Source organism: Mytilus edulis, chromosome 1 (assembly GCF_963676685.1).
Source record: "Mytilus edulis chromosome 1, xbMytEdul2.2, whole genome shotgun sequence".
Classification (NCBI taxonomy): Eukaryota; Metazoa; Mollusca; class Bivalvia; order Mytilida; family Mytilidae; genus Mytilus; species Mytilus edulis.
The window spans coordinates 102,952,852-102,974,307 of NC_092344.1; the positions used below are offsets into that span (position 1 = coordinate 102,952,852).

At 31.1% G+C, this 21,456-nt stretch overlaps 1 protein-coding gene across 1 annotated transcript in view; it reads left to right on the plus strand.

The window, feature by feature from the left end:
- LOC139516491 (uncharacterized) overlaps positions 1 to 21,456 on the plus strand; it is a 735,418-nt gene that overhangs the window by 703,961 nt on the left and 10,001 nt on the right. The window contains exons 3-11 of the mRNA XM_071306636.1: positions 120 to 1,095; positions 5,261 to 5,369; positions 6,458 to 6,622; positions 7,155 to 7,325; positions 9,096 to 9,169; positions 10,451 to 10,648; positions 11,239 to 11,332; positions 12,330 to 12,463; positions 14,497 to 14,640. Coding sequence (XP_071162737.1) covers positions 742 to 1,095; positions 5,261 to 5,369; positions 6,458 to 6,622; positions 7,155 to 7,325; positions 9,096 to 9,169; positions 10,451 to 10,648; positions 11,239 to 11,332; positions 12,330 to 12,463; positions 14,497 to 14,640 — 1,443 coding nt within the window. The 5' untranslated portion in view covers positions 120 to 741. The remainder of the gene's footprint in view (positions 1 to 119; positions 1,096 to 5,260; positions 5,370 to 6,457; positions 6,623 to 7,154; positions 7,326 to 9,095; positions 9,170 to 10,450; positions 10,649 to 11,238; positions 11,333 to 12,329; positions 12,464 to 14,496; positions 14,641 to 21,456) is intronic.

The following is a 21,456-nucleotide window of genomic DNA, read 5'->3' on the forward strand; positions in this document are numbered from 1 at the left end:
GTATCTGTTCTCTTAACTTTAGTTTGCTTCAATCAAATGTTATGAAACTTAAACAGAATGCTTATAACCGCAAAACACAGATCGGGTTTGAATATGGGTGCACATTTCTTACTGTCTAGAATTGTCAAATAATTGATAGTCTCTGCTAATTTTATTTTGAAAACTATTGTTCATACAAGATGGCCTAGATGGATTTAGAGTTGGACATATAGATGTCTATAGTTGGGAGATTTATGTTGAGGTACCAACCCTGCAAGGGCTGTATTGCCAGTCAATTTAGCTAATAACTTCTGTAGACCTGTAGATGTTTTTTGAATTTCTTTGTGTTACAGGGTTTCTGTAAAATTGAAGTATACCACACACCTCCTTCCATTAGTTTCTCCAGGTTACCTACCATACAATGATTTATGTTACCCATGTTACCAGAGACATATATATGTAAAATAGTAGACCATGGATTATTTAAAAATAAATCAATGTATTAACCACAGAGAAGACTACTTTCAAACATCAATTTCAAAGTATGAATTTTATTTTCTCTGTAGATTTCTTTATCTCACTGAAACAATATTTCCCCCATAAAGAAGCACTGGATTAAAAACAGAGACACTTGTGACCGACATTGATTTAAATTATCTCCCCTTGACTTTCCACAAATAAAATTAGAGTTATCTCCAATTTCATGTGACTGAAAAAATGAATAAGCAAGAAAACACTTGATTTGTATAGGAAAGTGACGTCATGAACAATTATTTAAATAGCTTCGTTGTATGGCTGTCCGGATCTTACTCTTGGTTGACTTATAAGATTTTCCTTCCTGTACAGTTACCCGGTCTAGATCTGACAATCGTGGATCAGCGAAGATCTGACATGGAGCTGAAAGGAAGAGTGCTTGTATACTCAACCACAGGTTGTCCCCACTGTATGAGAGCTAAAAATACGTTACAAGAACATAACATTCCCTATATTGACATAAATCTTGAACGCTTTCCACAATGTAGAGACGATGTGAAAACTAGAACAGGAAGAAGTACTGTACCCCAGATTTTCTTCAATGCAACACATGTTGGTGGAAATGATGATCTAGAAAAGTTGGTAAGTCTGTCACACACTTATGGTTTATTGAAGTTTGATCCAGGCTGAAAAGTACTTACAGTTACTGGGTCTCCTTTTCTATTGAAAAAAATATATTATGTATCAACTTTTGATGATTTTAATATTAATTTTCAATATTCAGGAACATTGACTTCTTCCAGAACAACATGAACAAGAACATGTTAAATTTTTATGGAAATTAGATTAATCACGAAAAGGGGAGGAGAGGGTATCCCCCTTTCACCTATATATTTATTAGAAACGTTTTGTACTCTATGAAAATATTTCAGAGACAAGTGCCTGTGGTTGAACATGAACTGGTGAAGACCATTTTTTTACCTATTATATATATGTAAATATAGTTGCTGAAATCTGTTTTTTTTTATATACAGTCAGGGGCATTACTTAAACAAGTAACAATTAAAATTACCTATACAAGTAATGTTGAAAACGAGGCTAATTTAAATATAACTTATATAAGTTATTTTTCTTAATATTATTTTTATAGGTGTCCAAGAATACAGATTTTACTAGCTTTAGATAATTTTCACAGTTATCTGGTTATTTTTCCCTTGATATATAAAAACTAATTCTTCAGAAACACTAATGAACTTTCCGACGCACTTATCTTTCATACCGACGCTTCTGGGTCAAAGATTGGTCTCTTGGGACTATTAAATTATCATTTTCCTCTAAAATCTTGAAGGTAGACTGATATAAATAGATAGATACTTGTGAATTAATTAAGACCTGAAGTTATTTATAATTTGTAACCTAAATCAATTACATATGTGCCTTAGATAAGTGTAATTGCTATTTTTTTCAAAAATGTATAAAATAACTTATTCAAGTAATATTTTTGTCATTATTTTCAAAGTAACCCTTTATCTCTATACTCCTCTCAAATCTGATAAATTCTTTATTTTGTGATATAAAATGTTGTTTAAAATCATGAAGACTACTTTTAGTCTATGTTTCTATTGAAAATTAAAATAACTCTATTAAGTAATTTTATTATTTTTAAAATAAAAAAATACTTATATAAGTAATTAAAAAAAATAACTTGTTTAAGTAACACCCCTGACTGATATATGTGAAGTAAAGATATTGATGTAGGATTAAACATATTTTCTATAGATTGTATATCTGTCTCATTGACAATAATACCACATCACCTTTTTTTTCATCTTGGTCCAGGCATTATTGTTGTTATAATTTCTGTTAATGTTTTAAAATATGAATTATATCAAAAAAGAATATTATTAATGGCCAATCAGTGATATAACTTCGGATTAAAGGCCTTCTTGGATTTCATTTTATACTCACAGCAATTGTGAAATTTACAATACAGTATGGGAGTATCATTTGAATTCAGCACATCGGATTCTTTTACATTAACATACCACAAAGCTAAACCAGTACATCTTATTAGACATATGTATATTAAAATACAAAATCTTTCTGATCTTGAGGAAATTTTGCATGTACATGTAACTATACCATAAAGAAATACAACTTAATTTTAAAAACAAAATCATATACATGACTTGCACCTTTTCTGTCAATACTGTTTCCAAAAAATTGTCCAACTCTATGTTGAAGAATTCTTTTAAAATAGGTGTACATTTGTTTAAAAAGGACAGAAAATTGTATTCGTCAAATTCATAAAATCTTTAAAAAAGTGTCAGATCATATGTTTTAGTCATGTTAGTAGTTCATACGAATTCGTACTTTGCATGCTTTTTCAATGGAAATTCTATTGTCACAAAGCATTTTAAATAGTATGAAACCAATAATAACAGGAAATATATTTGTGACCATTTACTGTTCCTGATAAAAAGGAGATGCAGTGATTTAACAAAAACATGGTTCAGTTTTTATCTGACAATACTAAAAAGAAAGATCGAAAAAGATAATTCCTAAACTTTTAAGCGTTATGAATAATTAAACTGTAAAAAGCTCTGTTTGAATAAAAAAAAATTATTTGAATTCCTTAGGATGTAAATTAATATATATTGATGCATTAATTTTGTATTTCCCCCCAAACAATCTATTTTTGTGGAAGTGAAATTATGAAGTATAATCTGCTGAAAAATCATTATTAACATGTTTAAAATGGAAATAATATTTCATTTATCAAAATGGAAATGATATTTTGTTTATCAAAATGGAGATTTTTTTAGTCTGCCTGGTGGTTTTATACAATCCTGCTTGAAAAATGCTTTCATAGCTGCTGTTCTTTTTTGGGGAAAATATCACAAAACTTAAGTTTTAAAACATCAGAAAACTCAGGTACATGAAAAAGAGAAGAAACTTTTCTATGTATCCAACTTCACAAGTAGGGGAACATATATTAAAAGTTAAATAGAAATCTTTTGTCAAGAAGCGTAATGAAATTGTTAACTTGTTTCAGTAGATAGCAATGATAGATCTGATAATTTTGTTCGATTTGATTATGTAATAGCAGTTCCATTTATTATTTTTCAAATAAAAAGTAGGGAATGGATATCCTTATAAGGACAGAATCTTTTTATTGGATTAGATAAGTTATATTTTATATCTATTTCATAACATCAAATTGAAGTATTGAGCATAAAAATTAATGCCAAATTTTGACTCCGAATTGATTTTTCATCTAGTATGCTGAAATATCAACAGACCACATCCAGATCGTGATTAAATGAGATTTTAAAGTGCATCATATAATGAACAGAGTGAAGATATAGAACATCTGTCAAATCCTGTTTTAGTGTTATTTATTTGTTTTTGAAAGAAAAATGTGCGTTTTATACATATAATTATTCCATAAAAATGTATATATTAAAAAAAAAAATTACATCATTTATGTTGAGAAAATTAGACTTAAAATATCTCAAGTTGCCCTTAGAACCATAATATCTTGAATACAAAAAGTAAACTCCTGTTACTATTGAGTGTTGTATTTTACATAAGTGTAGCAAACAAACATTAAAACATAGATTTAAAATATATGTCATTCTTTGTCTGTGCTTGAGCGTACCTTTTCATAGCATCGAATGTAAATTGATGCCACGAAAATTAATGACGTTATCCAATTGAAATGAACCTTACAAACGATGTTGCATTAAAATAAATATCTGTGTATGAGGAATATCCATTGCAATAACTATATATGCGATGCTATTTCTGTTTTGCATTTTTGCCATGCATACACTTATACATATCATTATGAACTTTCCTTTTAAGGCAAAGTACATGTAGGTCATTTTGGTATATAGATTCTTTTTCTGTAATTTTGTATGCTTGGAGAACTTGTTTAACTGTATATGATAGATACAAGAAGATGTGTTATGAGACAACTCATACATCAACCATTTTGTCAACTCTCCATGCAAGTCACTGTTTGTAAAAGTAAACCCTTATAGGTCAAATTACGCCCTTTAACAAAGAGCCTTGGCTCACACTGAACAGCGAGCTATATAAAAGGGCCCCAAAAGTTACTAGTGTAAAACCATTTAAACAAGAAAACCAATTTAATCTATATAAAAACAAGAAACCAGAAACACATATAAACCACATCAATAAACAACAACCACTGAACATCATATTCCTAACTCAGGACAGGTGCAAAAAAATGCAGAGGGTTTAAATATTTTAACCGTGCCAATCTTCACCTTAACCTGAAACAATAGTGTAACATCACAACATAGAATAAAAAAAAGGGTGAGATGTAAACCAATATCAGAAAGACAACCATAACCGTGAACAAAATGTTGTCAAATAAAATAAAATAGTAGTACACATGTAAATGAAAATAATTTTGTTGTAAGGTACAAAAATGTACATATGGAGTACAGAAATATTTTTTACAAAATAAAAAAATTGTTGTTTAAAGTTCATGAAGTACCAGAACAGAAGTGAACATTTATTGTCATACCAAACACTAACCAAAGGGGGTATATAATAAAAAATAGTGAGACAAGATATAACATTAAAGAAACAAAAAGTCCCAGGGATTTAGTATTTTAATGTCACGGACAGTCAAGGAAGACAAGATTTGTGCAATGCCAAAATAAAAATGAACTTAGACATGCTAAATGATTTATGTAGCATTTATACTTTAAGGGATGCAAAAGAAAAATGAAAAAAATCTAGAAATATTCAAGGCTCTTCTGTTTTATTGTAGATTACAGACAAACCAACCTTTGCTGCATTAGTAAAAGAAGTGCAAGAAAATGAGGTTCCCACAAGTGGCCCTCAGCCACCAGATCCGAGCACAGCTCTTGAAGAAACTGGTAAAATATTCCTTTAGCATACAATGACCAAATATTGACACTGCTAGCAAAATAGGCATAACATGTTAAAACTATAATACTGGTGATTCATTGTTATTCATGGGATGCCAATGTTCATGTTTTTAATGGGTATATATGTAAACCACAAAATTAAATGTCCACCAATTTACACACTTTTTATGCCCCATTTATGGGCATTATGTTTTCTGGTCTGTGCGTCTGTTTGTCTGTCTGTTCGTTTATCCGTTCGTCCGTTCGTCCCACTTTAGGTTAAAGTCTTGGTTAAATATTTTGGTCGAGGTAGTTTTTGATGAAGCGAAGTCCAATCAACTTGAAACTTAGTACACATGTTCCCTATGATATGATCTTTCTAATTTAAAAGACAAATTAGAGATTTTTTCCCATTTTCATGGTCCACTGAACATAGAAAATTATAGTGTGGATGGGACATCCGTGTACTGGGGACACATTCTTGTTTTTATTGACATATATAACTGCAGACTTTGGAAAAACCATGAAATCAAATGTCTAAGAAAATGCAATTTTCCTCATTGCATGAATATTGGTATCCACAAAAAAATAACAAAAAGATCAACAGAAAGAGAAATCACTCACGAAGTATATTAAGGTATATAATGTCGGAGAGTGACCATTACTCAAAATTGGAATAGATTCAGTTGAGTGACTTGAGCCTGTATTTACGTTAATTAAGTATCCTTTTCCTTAATGGCAGCATCAGAGAGTTTAATAGCAGAATACACTTGCATATGAAGTATATTTGATAAATAGTGAAATCTTTTTTCATACAACACATGTTTTCCCTTGATGAAATATGAAATGAAACAAAGTCTCACTCTGTTATTTGCAAATGTGCTTTTTCAGTCTCCTTCTAAACAATTAAGTATATTCTTGCCAATGCTTTGTACACGTGTTGAAACAAGTTGTTTTTCTTTCAATGCTGTTTATACTTCAATAAAGAAGCATTTAATTCAATGAAGCAGTGGCCTTATTTTAGTTTTGCATATATATTAGTTACAGACTTTTGATGCTTTTTTTGGAATTTTCTTTAAAATATATATTTTTTACAGAATTATCAGGATTTACATGTGAACTAGATGAATATGCCCAGTTAGTTAAAGATCTACGTGCAAGTGGTCTAATTAAAGATAATAGACAAGGACTACTGACTGTCCATAAAAACTCATTCAGTGGCAAAGAATTTGTGGACTGGATAGTAAAAACAAAGGAGTTAGGTTTGTGTTATAATTGTAGTGTACATGCATTCATCTTTGCTAGTCAAGGGTTTGATCCAGCTCCTACCTCTCCACCCTTAGTAGATTAGGTCCACATTTAGGATGTTTGATTGGATGCATACTGCAACAAACCTTGTAGATCTAAAATTTTATCTTAATCTGCCAAGGGTGAGGAGGAGGTGACTGATTCGAAACCCATTGGCTAGTGAAAATGCCATGTTTCAGCATTATTTTAGACTGCATTAAAAATAAAGGAGCTCTATAACTTTTACTTTTTTCTTTGTCTGTCGTTCTATCCCTCTTTCAACAATTGATGGTCTTAAACCCTAATGACTGCCATTTTTGGTTGCTAAATAGATTGATCAAATGGATCTTAGTATTAATTTAATACCAAAAAGAAAACAGTAAACTTGTGAAAAAGATGAAATATCACAAACTTGAGGGGCTAAAATTACAGAGTCATGTATATATACTAGATCAATTGTTACTAAATTGTTGCTTCACATTCAAAGGAAAAAAAAATCTTTTATAGACAGATCTATTGCTCTAGAAATGGGCCAAGCATTGATAGACAAACACTTTGGACACAATGTTAAATCAAAGGAAACATTCCAAGATGCAGATGTGTATTATAGACTTTTAGATGATGATGAATCAGAGGCATTGAATTCAGGGACCATGTCAGATTGTGAACCCAGACCAGGTACGTTTTTTTCTTCCTTTTTCGAATAGATATGATTTGTTAGTTCCTAAGTAGGCATTATATTTTTAGCATGTTACAACTTGCTTGCCTTTTGAGAGTGACTATTATGTTTGCTCCAAAAACATCTTTATTTTTCTTTTAGAATGGAAATTCCTGCCATGCTCAATGTTTTTTTTAAATGGAAAGCCATTATATGCCATCATTTAACCCCATGCTTATGCTTGTTGTAAAGCTAAAAATAAATATAATACACCCTTATTTTAAAATCAGCATGACATAGGGGGTCTCATTGGAGGGTTTTGATCCCGGATCCTGCTTACTGTTTTGTCAGATTCCCGTATCCGGCTTATGTGAGCCAAAATTTGTTCCTGTGAAAAAAGTTCCACTGGAACTAGTTTCACAGGAAATATGTTCTGGGAGAACTTTTTTCACAGACAATTTCTATATAATTTGTTCCATCTCTATGAAATAAGTTCCACACTTTACCTGGTGAAAAAAGTTCTGGGTTGGTGAAATTTGTTCCTTACCTATTGAAATAGGTTCTGGGTTTGTGAGATTTGTTCCTTGCTTGGTGAAATAAGTTCTGGATTTGTGATATTTGTTCCTCACCTGGTGAAATAAGTTCCTTGTCTGTGAAATATGTTAAACAAGTTATCTAATATACTGAGCACTTGTCATCAGTGAGTTTAAAGTCATTATGAAAAACATGTATTGTATTGATAATGTAATAAATTAAAAAGTGTAAACATCCAATTTGGATCCTGTGGAGTATTAAAAGCAAAAGTTTAATAACATACTCAATTTATAATACTGAAAATGACACTTACGAACCAGGAAAGATTAGAACAAGAAATATTAATAAAAGTCATTCCGCAAAAAAAATATTAAAGTTAAAGATGAACATTTGTACTAAATTGAAAAGGATAAAAATGACTGATCAATTATATTAAAAGACATAAAGAAACAAAAGACACACTCTTTTAAAACTGTGCCATGACCTTAGCTAAGTACATGTATGATTAGAACACCCATGACAGATCAACAGAAAACAAGGAGGTCGAATACCACATAAATGATAAAACACAGATACAAATTATGATCCATTATCATCGCTTTTATTTCTTATCTTCATCCTACAGTCATGCCTTCAATTGCAAATGTACCCCATGCAAGCACAGTACAGCATCAAGCTTGCATTATAATTTTTAAGTGTAACAAGAATTATTTCGCTGTGCAATATGTTATAGGTACTTATTTTCTGTGAAATAGGTTAGAGCAGAACATATTCATTGATTTCTATAAAATATCGTCGTTCAAAACTAATATCACAGGAACTTGTTTCAATATTGGAACAAAACTCATGGAGCTGTGATTTTTGTTCTGGAACTTATTTCACATTTGGTTAAAAAATTAGTTCTGGAACAAATTGTAAGGTGCTGTAACATATTTTCTGTGATATAAGTTCTGCCGGAACATATTTTCTATGATATTTGTCATGTTTGTTCCGGTGGAACAAATGTCATGCTGGAACAAATTTTTTGTTACACTTACACTATGTACGTAAGCAATTCTCATGTTTTTGTAATTTTCCATGTCCCGCTAGACTTCATTTCCCGTTTTCACGGCACATTAATTTGACTTTCACGTGTCACGCTTATCAAAAAATTGACAATCCCGTGTTACGCTTAGACCCCAATGAGACCCACGACATAATACAAATATTTCATAAACAATACATCTTATAAGAACTGCAGTCATTTTTTTTTTCAGCTGGTGAAGTTGGTGAGGATATAAGGAAGTTAATTTTAAAGATTTACAATGTGTTTCTGTCAAAGGATGGTAGGGTAAGCATACAATTTCAAGATTTGAAGAACAGCAAATGCTTTAAGAAAATCTTATGTAAGAATTAAGATTATATGTTATTCAGGTCTCAGACAGGGTATATACTGTGACATTCCCGGTTTAGAGTTTATATCCCCTGAGCCGAAGGCGAAGGGGATATAAGCCCTAAGCCGGGAATGTCACAGTATATACCCTTTCTGAGACCTGAATTACACATATATTACGAATTATCCCTGACTTAATGTTATTTTCCAGTGCAGGTATTTGTTGACAACACATATTTATTGAAAAACCCAACCTGATATGTTCGGCATACGTGAAGGATTTTCTAATTTGCTGTAATTTGCTGTGAACATAATTTTATCGTGTATGTAATAATTTATAATAACACTTTTAACATCAAATTAAAGTATTAAAAGTGTTAGTTGCGTGATTTTGTATCAAAAATGTATTATTGACTGAAGCACGTCATTATTTTCCCTCTGTGAACCTCTGACAGTCTGATAGCTTATGACTACGTCACATAGTAACCGGTGTTATGATGCCGTTTTTGAGGTTCCAATTGGGGATAAAAACGTCGTATATACCCCGACAGTTTCCTGAATATATACTGACATCTCTGTGTTGTTATCCAATCAGAAACCTCGACACATTTGTAATCCGTAATATAAGAAGTTATTCATCTGCTCATGTTTAAAAAATTCACATTATGAGGATGGTGTATGTTTTTTATGAGTTTAAATTGATGTTGCAATTGATGATATATTTTGAGACAGCTGACTTACCAATAAGTGCATGCATGATAGTGTAAAAGAAAAAAGTGTCCTAGACATTATTTACAGTCCTACTGACAAATAAGAAGCAGCAAAATATCATCTGGCTTCTTCATTGAACTAAGGATAATAACCTTAAACATTAGACAAATATTCACCAGTTTCTGGATAACCCATATTATTTGTTGGTCCATCATTCTGGACTTTGAGCATATATCAAAATTCCAAAACCTTTGGAACAAGAATCTAGTTTTCACTGATTTACCAGTTATCAGTTACTTGCTTTCACCAGTTATTTTGCCCATACAGGAAATATCAAAATTTCAAATCTTCTCCATAGTGTTTATTTATAGTGTTCAGGTTGTACCAAGTTTCCAGATTCTATGATTTGGGGTTGATATGATGTACCTAGTACCTGGTACTACCTACATGCAATATTTGTAAAGCTTCCTATTAATTTTAACTGAACTTGCAAGTGTACTTATATAATATGTTGTTCATTCTTTCCAGAAAGTAAACTACAAAGGAATTTCAACTTCAAGTGAATTTGAGGTGTACAAAACTCGTACAAAAGAACTTCAGAGAGTGCAAGTAGCTACTGCCACTCGTGAGGAAAAACTAGCTTTCTTCATCAACATCTATAATGCTCTTGTTATCCATGCTACTGTGGTATTGGGTCCTCCTAAGGGACTCTGGCAAAGATATAAGGTAATACAAACTGTCATTCTGAAAGACTTGGCCAGAGATATTAGGTAAACAAAAACTGTACTAAATGACTTCAGCCAAGATATAAGGTCAAGAATTACCTCCAAACTATTTCATTATTTTGGTTTATTTCTTCTGTCTATACATAAAAACCTTTTTATGTTATAATGTTACATGTTTATTTATCATAAAACGTTGGTTATATTTTGTTATGTGAAGAAAATTTCAATGAAAATTGATTGAAAACTGATATTTTACATATCTTCTTTATTTGTGAAAAAAAGACTTTTTTGTGCAGTTTTATTTTGTTCAGCGCTCAAATGTTTATGCTATGTTTATAAATAAAGAAAATGATTTACATATGTACATCTCTTACATTTTATTAAGACTAAGATTATGGTCCTCTCATAAAATTTTACTCAGTACTCACGAGTACATAATTTATGATTGTAACACCAAATCCAGTATTTTGATTGTTCAGCTTTTTAGTCTAAGTATGTTAATCATGTTCAATTTGTTATGAAGGTCAGACCTGATCTGTGAACAGAAGACGTGTTTTTTTTCTATCAAAATTTTTATGTTTTATTTTTCAGTTTTTCAATACAGTTAAATATATTATTGGAGGCCATTCTTATTCTTTACAAGATATAGAGAATGGAGTTTTGAGGGCTAATAGGAAAGGCGTGGGTAAGTAAGGATGTTTTACAATCTTTTGTTTTATGAATTGTTAAAAAAATTACTGTTAAGGGGGTCTCATTGGGGGGTTCCGATCCCGGATCCCGCTTACTGTTTTGTCAGATTCCCGTATCCCTCTTACACTATGTACGTAAGCAATTCTCATTTTTTTGTCATTTCCCGGGTCCCGTTAGACCTCATTTCCCGTTTTCACGACACAATAATTTGACTTTCCCGTGTCACGCTTACCAAAAATCGGCAATCCCGCGTCACGCTTAGACCCCAATGAGACCCACTGTTAATTTTCTAAAATATCTTCAGTAAAAAATAAGACATGTCAGAAATGCATGTTATATTATTAGTTGTTGCAATAACTTATAGATAAGAATTAAACATTATCAAGGCTTTAGGGAAAGGTCTTTTATAAGTTCAAGTTTCAATGTATGTACTTATTCAGTTTAACATCAGTTTATTTTTTGCATTAAACTTAATATAAGGCAGGCGTTATCTGTGTAAGGGAGGGAAGTCCGTATCAATTATTTATTTTTTATTCTGACATATTTTCATGTTCAAGAAGAAACGGAAATACTATAACGTTTCCGATGTTGGTCCATTTTTCTACTGTTATAGGGGACTTTTTTCCCGTCATATGAGGCAGACTTAACCTGTGAAAGGGAACGAGGTCTGTATCAATTTGTTTTTTTCATTCTTACATATTTTAATGTTCAAAAAGAAAATGAAATACCGTAATTCCATGGGTCTTGTTGTTAGGAATTCTCAAAGTCTCACGACAAACAAAACCGGAAGAAAGAAGAGGTTTCTGTGCAAATGCAGGAAAATAAAAAAGATAAGGATTTTGAGTTCATTAATACATTGGAAAGTATATATTTAAAAAAAAAATCTTTTGATTATTTTTCTACTGATAATTCAGAGTTATATTTACACTGATTGATATATATTATATGAGGACATATATAAAATCTTTGCAATGGTAATCTTACTGTTACAGGTATGTTCACCAAACCATTTTCAAAGAGTGATCCAAGATTTAAGATTGCACTGGAGAAACATGAACCACTTATCCATTTTGCCTTGGTGTGTGGAGCTAAAAGTTGTCCACCAATAAAAACATATTCTGTAGAGGTTAGTTAACACTATTTTTTTATGTCATTTAAAATAAAATTAATTGGATTTTTTTTAACCAGATTTACCAGTGTCGAATTTAAGTTCCCTTTATGACTTGTTTTTTTATTTTTTTATCCTTCATATAATAATTTCCTCACTATAACTTTTGTTCCATTTCACTAAGTGGTAAAACTTTGAAAGATTTTTTTGGAGGGTTTAATAATCTTCACTTTTGTCATATCGGAATGATTGACGTTTGTTTTATTAACATTCAGATAGTTATTTTAGGAAAATAGTTCAACTAACTGATTAATTATTTTATTATAATGTTACCTTTTCAGAATATAACTTTATATTTTGAAAATCAAAACAGCAACTTTGTATGGGAGCAAAGATTTGAACGGCAATTTTTCTCCAATCAGGACTGATTTAAACTACAAAGATTTAAATAATATTTCTTTTTCTGTCAGTTCTAACATTTGATTTCACCCTCCCAAAAAGGCCATCTCTGTCAGTCTGTCTGTCATCATAAATCTTCTCTGAAACCTCTGGGCCAATGTTACCAAACTTTATTTGAATGTTCTATTGAGAATCTGGCTTAGAATGTAACCAGTGATTACACTGGTAACAAACAGTGTTACTGTTTCTAAAAATAGAACAAGGTTTGGTGTGTTTCTCTAAAACTAATACAGTTATAGCAAAACTGAAAAATGTGAAAAGGACAGGTTAGGGTCCATCTCTTGGAATTTTCAGAAAAATTTGAGAACCCATTTGAAGTTATTGCCCCTAAAATGTTATTTTTTTTTTAAATTCAGTTATTTGCCTTTTTCTAAAGGACTTTGAAAGTTAAAACAAAACTGAAATAGGTCGAAATAGTCAACAGATCAAAGTATATCTTTTAAAGAATTTTCAAAAAAATTAGACTTCCCATTTTGTAGTCATTGACCCTGAACAGTCATTTTTTTGCAAAATTGCTAGAAATTGTCATACAACCCTTATAGGTTGCATTTCTGTAAATATTGACAATGCAATTTCCCATTGGAACTCCTTTTACGGCTAAAACTGTACCACTATTACTATGAAGTTTTGAAAAAAATCTTATCCTAGAATCGAAAGTTCATATACACTACAATTTTTTTCAAAGGTCAAAATATAGGGCTGTGCGGCATATTTTCAACGTTTATATGCCCTGAACTTTTCAGAGTTAAAACTAACACTAATTTTCTTAACAACCCCTATCTCGAATGAAGGGTTAACACAGATTTCAATGTAAACAATATGCACATGTATATTTACTGGTAACATTTCCAAGTTATGTCTCTATGAGATGGAACACAGAGAGTATAACTGGGAACCAGTATGTAAACAAAATTAATTTTCTATGAAAATTCTGGATCTCCCAAAAAGAGGCGTGGTTTGAGAAACAGCTGTATTTACAAAGTGCAACCTATAGTTATTGCCTCAGAATTATGACTTTTACACTTTTTTTTCAATTTTTGCACACACAATAGTAGATAGAGAACATCTTTCAGTGGTGAAAATTTGATAATTAAATCTAAAATGAGGTCAATATAACTGAATTCATCAAATAATATACATCTTGTTGGGGCTAAAAGGCAGAAACACAACTATACTTTTTAACAATTATTTCATATATATATGTTAACAGCAGTCCTAGAAAAAATAGGTAAATGTTGAAGTTGCAACTCCCACAATATTTTCAACTCCCTTTACGGAAGTATTTGCTCTTAAAAGACTTTTTTCACTCATTTTATGCATATTTTCAGAACCTGGTATTTTATTTAAGTTATTGTGAAAATTAAAGGAAGGCCAGGTTCTACAAAGAGGTCAGCATGGGCAAAATCAATTATTGTTTTTTATCTATTTATGCAGAAACCATATAAATAGATAGAGATAAATTGTACATGTCAAAAATGTTTAGCAAAATAATAATAATATGACAATGCTACAAATGCCATTGAAGACTTATTATATGATGGCATATGTGTTACTTTTACTATTTTTGTACTCTGTTTCTATTCTCCTTCCAGCATATATATGGAGAGCTAAAAGGTGCAGCAGAAGCTTTTCTGGAAGGTGATGATGGTGTTTTTGTTGACATGAATAAGAAGCAGATAAAATTATCAAAAATATTAGACTGGTACCAAGAGGATTTTGGCAAAAACAAAGAAGAGGTAACAGATTTTTTTTTATGTTCATCAACATTATTATTTTTCTTTGCAATATATTATTTTCATACATCTCATATGGCTTTATTGTAAATTTAAAACCAACAATATTAGGAGTAATTAGTTCCTTAAAATTACATTTGTATATACATGTATAACGTTCTGCTACTTTAAATAAAAGATTTGTAAATAATCTTTCTGAACAAGTCACCAATGAAAAATGCTCTTTATTTGATGCCAATATCCCTGCTGTACAATCTTATTGGATTTATTACTGATGATCAAAATTGAAATGTAATTGGACAATCATAGAAGAAATATACAATAGTTTTGTCATCTAAATAGCAAAAGTTACATGAACTTGAAGATTTCTTCGTATCGTAGGAATAATTTGATGCAGTAGTTTGTATTGAATTTTTTAAGTAGGTATCTTTGCAAGAATTCCTTCTAAGGAATCAAATATCTGATTTCTGATTCTGTCAGCTGCTCCCATTTTTAGCTCACCTGACCTGAAAGGATTAGTGAGCTTTTCTCATCACTTGGCATCTGTTGTCTGTTGTCATCCGTTAAATTTTACAAAAATCTTCTCCTCCATGTCCTCTGAAACTACTGGGCCAAATTTAACCAAACGCGGCCACAATCATCATTGGGGTATCAAGTTTTAAAAAAGTGTCTGGTGACTTGGCCAACCAACTAAGATGGCCGCCCTGGCTTAAAATAGAACATAGGGGTAAAATGTAGATTTTGTCTTATATCTCTGAAACCAAAGCTTTTAGAGCAAATCTGACAGGATAAAATTGTTTATCAGGTCAAAATGTATCTGCCCTGAAGATTAATCAGACAACCTGCTATTGGGTTGCTGCCACTGAATTAGTAATTTTAAGGACATTTTGCCATTTTTAAACCACCGCAAAAAAAATTTTTGCGTCTTATAATGGTATGATGTTGTCATCTGCGTCGTCGTCCGAAGACACATTTAGTTTCCAGACAATAACTTTAATTTTAGTTAATGGATCTCTATAAATTTTTAAAAGAAGGTTCAATACCACTAAAGGGAGGTTTGGATTGATTTTGGGGGTTGTGGTCCAAATAGTTTAAGAATAAGGGGCCAAAAAAGGGCCCAAATAAGCATTTTTCTTGGTTTTCGCACGATAACTTAAGGAAGGTCGCGGGTATAAGATTTTCAGAAAAAAATTTAACTTTTATTTTTCATTACAAATTTTATTTATATTTAGTAGTTGTTACTTTATCTTATGGTACAAAAATCATTCCAAAAAATCAATTCGTGTTGGCCCCAGGTGTCTTTTAAAATGTAGATATCATTGAAAAAGCTCCAAATTATCTCCCTTTGGTGTAAAAATGCCATTTTTTGGCATTAAAATTGATATATCTTTTTTAACTCATCGGTGACCTTTATTTTTTATTGTTGTTCTTGAATAAGCTGTACATAAACTAAATCATTGTAAAATTTAAGCGATTTCTGTAATTTAGTTCTTTTTTTATTTAGATATTTCCGCTATTTCTCCTATTAGTTCAACAGAAAAAAAGGATATTAACAAAAATGTATGCTTCTTTCGAAGGCAGATTGTGAGTGTAAATAGACAGTGACCCCATTTTTTTATTTCATTTTTCTATTAAGTATAAGATAAAGTTCATTTATAGAAAAATATAGAGAAATCCTATATTAAATAAAAAATTTGATTTAGACCCACGAGCCACTTAAGTATTAGTAAATAGAAATCTATGAAATTTAAACATAAGGTTAATAACCACAATAGGAAGGTTAGGATTGATTTTTGGAGTTTTGGTCCGAACAGTTAAGGAATTGGGGCCCCTAAAAGGGTCCAAAATTAAACTTTGTTTGATTTCATCAAAAATTGAATTATTTTGGTTTTTTGATATGCCGAATCTAACCGTGTTTTTAGAATCTTAATATTTGGTCCCGTTTCAAAATTGGTCTACATTAAGGTCCAAAGGGTCCAAAATTAAATTCAGTTTGATTTTAACTTAGAATTAATTGCATAACAGTGTGGTCGACAGTAAAACGTTTGTAGGTTGTAACTTGTTTGTCAACGGCTATGATTTTATGCTCACACAGTCTGTCAGAGGCCTTCAAGTGGGGATTGAAATATTCACTTGTTACACATTCCGATACATAAAATGAAACTTTCTTTTTACAAAGCTTGAAAGGAATTTGTTTTAAATATTTATTATAATCATCACATACAACCGTGTCATTTATATGAATAATAATGTTCAGAGATGGTATTATTTAATAATAATAAAAAAAAATAGGTTTATCCATTGTAAAAAAAACTATTAAGTTGATGGGGTTAATTCACAAAATATCTCATTGATTAAGAGCACAACTACTTCTACGGTGTGATCATTTAAGAATTGCCTACTATTTATTCAATGCGTATACATGTGGGTTTTGTTTGTGAAGAGTTCTGGATAATTAAAAAATCATTTGATTTCTTTGTTTAATACCATAAAACGATTCATTCTTTCAGATATTTGTCACTTTGCCTTATCTTCAAGTCCAACACAATTTCTCACGTTTCTTACAAAACTTATATTCTTGTGATGTATTCGTTTGTTGAAAAAAAATGTATAGATATAGATAGATATAGGAAGATGTGGTATGAGTGCCAATGAGACAACTCTCCTCCCAAGTAATAATTCATAAAAGTAAACCATTATAGGTCAAGGTACGACCTGCAACACGGAGCCTTGGCTCACACCGAACAGCAAGTTATAGAGGGCCCAAAACTACTAGTGTAAAACCATTCAAACGGGAAAACCAACGAGAAACGAAAAACACATATGAACTACATAAACAGACGACATCATGCATTGTAACTTTTAAAGCCAATTAAGTAAAAAAAATAATCTGAAAGAACGTGCGATATCATATTAGGAAAATTGATGGTCAAATCATAACAAAAAAGCAAGTAAAGAATTTTAAGTATTCAACCTTTATAGCTTGCTGTTCGGTGTGAGCCAAGACTCCGTGTTGAAGGCCATTTTTATTTATTTTCAAATTACAAAGGTTATTCCTGATTAGTATTTTTAATTATTTTATTTAGGCGTTTAGAACCTTTGGTGACCTCACAGTTTAAATTTCTATGATGAGTACGTCGTGAGCAGTGGGCATTACAGACGAACGTTCACCTAATTTTCCCCAGTCAATGAATGGCCATAGCTACACTGTTATGAATTTCATTCTAAATTGAATTTTTGGGGTTCTTTAATATGCTGAATCTTAACATGTACTTTGCTTTTTGATTATGAGGGCCGTTTTCAAGTTAGTCCAAATCGAGGTAAAAAATTAAACTTTGAATATATGGGGTTCTTTGATATGCTAAATCTAACCTCATGTATTTAGATTTTTGATATTTGGGCTCAGTTATCAAATTGGGGAACATTTAGGTCTAAAGGGTTCAAAATTAAACTTTATTAGATGTCTTCAAAAATTGAATTCTTGGGGTTCTTTGATATGCTGAATCTTACCATGTATTTTGATTTTTGATATTGGACCATAATAGGTAAAAGTCCAATTTAAAAGTTTTGATGTTTAACTTCTTAGACCACATTCATTCTGTGTCAGAAACCTATGTTGTGTCAACTATTTAATCACTATCCAAATTGAGAGCTGTATCAAGCTTGAATGTTGTGTCCATACTTGCCCCAACTGTTCAGGGTTTGACTTCTGCGGTCATATAAAGCTGCACCCTGCGAAGCACCTGGTTGGTTATAATCTTGAATATTATTATAGATAGAGATAAACTGTAAAAAGCAATAATGTTCAACAAAATAAGATCTACAAATAAGTCAACATGACGAAAAACAATCAATTGACCCCTTAAGGAGTTATTGCCCTTTATAGTCAGTTTTAACAATTTTCATCAGTTTTGTAAATTTTTGTATACAAAATATTTAATTGTACTACTGAGCCAAGTTTATTATAGATAGAGATAATTGTAAGCAGCAAGATTTTTCAGTAAAGTAAGATCTACAAACACATCACCATCACCAAAACACAATTTTGTCATGATTCCATCTGTGTCCTTTGTTTAATATGCACATAGACCAAGGTGAGGGACATAGGCTCTTAAGAACCTCTGTTTTTTTTCATTTCTCAAGAGGTGTCGAAATATATGATCAATTAGACTCTCATACACAAAATTACTTTGGTTAAGAAGAACTTAAGATTTAAAGGCTTAATATTTCCAATTATACTGAAATGCAGTCGAGTTTAGCGTTTGATAGTTCATTAATAACATTCTGGCTTATCACAAACAAACAACTTGTAACGTCTCATTTCATTGGCCGAAAGATTCAAATAAAACAACAATCGTAGTGTGCATGTGAATTGACACAGGTGATTTGACCAACAATGGAATGTACTATATTACTATGAACGTGAATAGTTTATAAATCTTTTTGGTCAAAAGAATTGAATAATTGTTTTATGAATTTCAAATAGTAGGGTCGAAATATTATACTGGAGTTCTTTATGCATGCAGCAACACAATTATTTTGTACTGCATTATGTAAAATGTAAGGATAAAATAAAATATATACGGATGAATATATGAACCACTTTTAATTTCTTTCATACTGAGGATAGGTTATTATCCTGACAATGTTGTAGTTACTTATGATAAGGATATCATAATACTGATTCATAACAATAATTTATGATGGGTTGCACATTTCTCTTTTAATATTTCATGCAAAAAAAAACATACAGTAGCTAAGCGTTTGGTCATTGAGAAATAACGTATCATAAACAGAGAAAATTGTCCCCAAAGTTGGAAACAAAAGAACCATAATTGTATCATGTGTGCACATAAATGAATTAAGTGCAGGCTAGTGGTGTAAAAAGGATTGAAATGTTACATTGGCGAAGAATATTTCTTTTGAATGTGTGGAACTTAATAATAAATAAATACGTGTGAGAAAAGTCGTAGTTTATACGGAACAATAAAAATGTACTGTTAATTGGATGAACAGTTATCTTTTAATTTCATACTGTAAGAATAGAGCGTTACATACTTTGTTGAACTGTCCGCCAAAGTCATCTATATTAGTATGCATGTGTATTTAAACGAAATACAAAATCATCACATGTATGATAAACTGATAAACGAAATATCAAGAAATTAAGGATGACTAAATGCATGTACAAGAAGGAACTCACCTTTTTATCAATACATTTAATGAATAAACACACTTTTAAAAACTGATTGTTTTCTATGTTTCTATTTAAATATTTACAGTATAAAATCAGACAAAAAATCACACTTCTATGTCGAATACCTAAAAGGTGTAAAAGAATATGAATAGTGAACATGAAAGTTTATAACACAGACCAATTTATTAAAAAAAATCAAGCAATATCTTTAGTATGTGATTTGGTTATTTGTGTAGTTAAGTATGGTTTCATATCAAGTACAAGTTAATTCATCGAGTCCATTGAGTATACCTGAAGAAAAGTCAAGATGAGCAACTTAGCAAAAAAAGGCAGGATGGCAATTTATGTAAAAGAAATCAAGATAAACTAGTAAAAAAGGCAGGACTGAATAGACTGAGATTCAAAAAGTCGGGATAGAGATTACAACTAAAAAAATGCAGGACAAAATGTTCAATTCAGTGAAAAAACTATGTGAATTAAGTTTTTTGTTCTACATTTAACTTTTGATGTCGTCCCTTAATCCAGAGAGGAGACAGTTGAATTAAATATTTCGATGGGAAAAAAGTTCAGATTCAAATTTGAAATTCTACTATTGCTTAAAATTATAAAATCAATGAATTTTACAGGCACGCATAGGGTGCGGGAGTTTCTCGCTACATTGAAGACCTATTGGTGGCCTTCAGCTGTTGTATAATTCAAAAGTATTACAAAAAATGTGAAAAATTATTAGGTGTTAAAATTGACAACACACTTAACTGGAAAAATCAAATTGACCAAGTTTGTGCTAATATATCATCCAGAATATACCTTCTTTCTAAAATAAGAAATTTTTAGATATAAACGCAAGTAAAACATATTACAAAGGGTATATTCTTCCCTTAATTGACTACTGCTGTATTATTTGGGGTGAATGTAAAAATGAAGGGATAACAAGAATTTTAAAACTCCAAAAAAGGGCAGCAAGATGAATTCTAGATGCAGATCCTTTATCCCCCTCAGCACCCTTATTTAAAAAACTTGGGTGGATGACAGTTGACAATAGAATAAAATACCACAAATATTTACTTCTATATAAATGTATGCGTATGGAAGCACCAATGTACCTAGTTCAAAAGTTTAAACTGAAATCAGATAATAATCCTTACTCTTTAAGAGGTGTCACTCAAGGTAATCTGATAGTTCCTAAGCCAAAAGCTGAACTATTTAAGAAATCCTTTGCTTATTCTGGATCAGTATTATTACAAAGTATCAAGAAGTACCTAACACAACCCTGATAAGAAATGTTTGCTACAATGTATTTGTATATTTTTTATTTTTTATTTTCATTTGATTTTTTGACTACATGTATACATCTTAAACACCATTATATCTTACGTTAATAACAATTCAATTCAATTCTTTATTTACACTCAGACACAAAATATGTGTTACATGAGGACAAATTACATATCAAATACAACCAGATGCTCCGCAGGGCGTAGCTTTATACGACCGCAGAGGTTGAACCCTGAACGGTTGGGGCAAGTATGGACACAACATTCAAGCTGGATTCAGCTCTAAATTTGGATTGTGATTAAATAGTTGACACAGCATAGGTTTCTGACACAGAATGAATGTGTTCT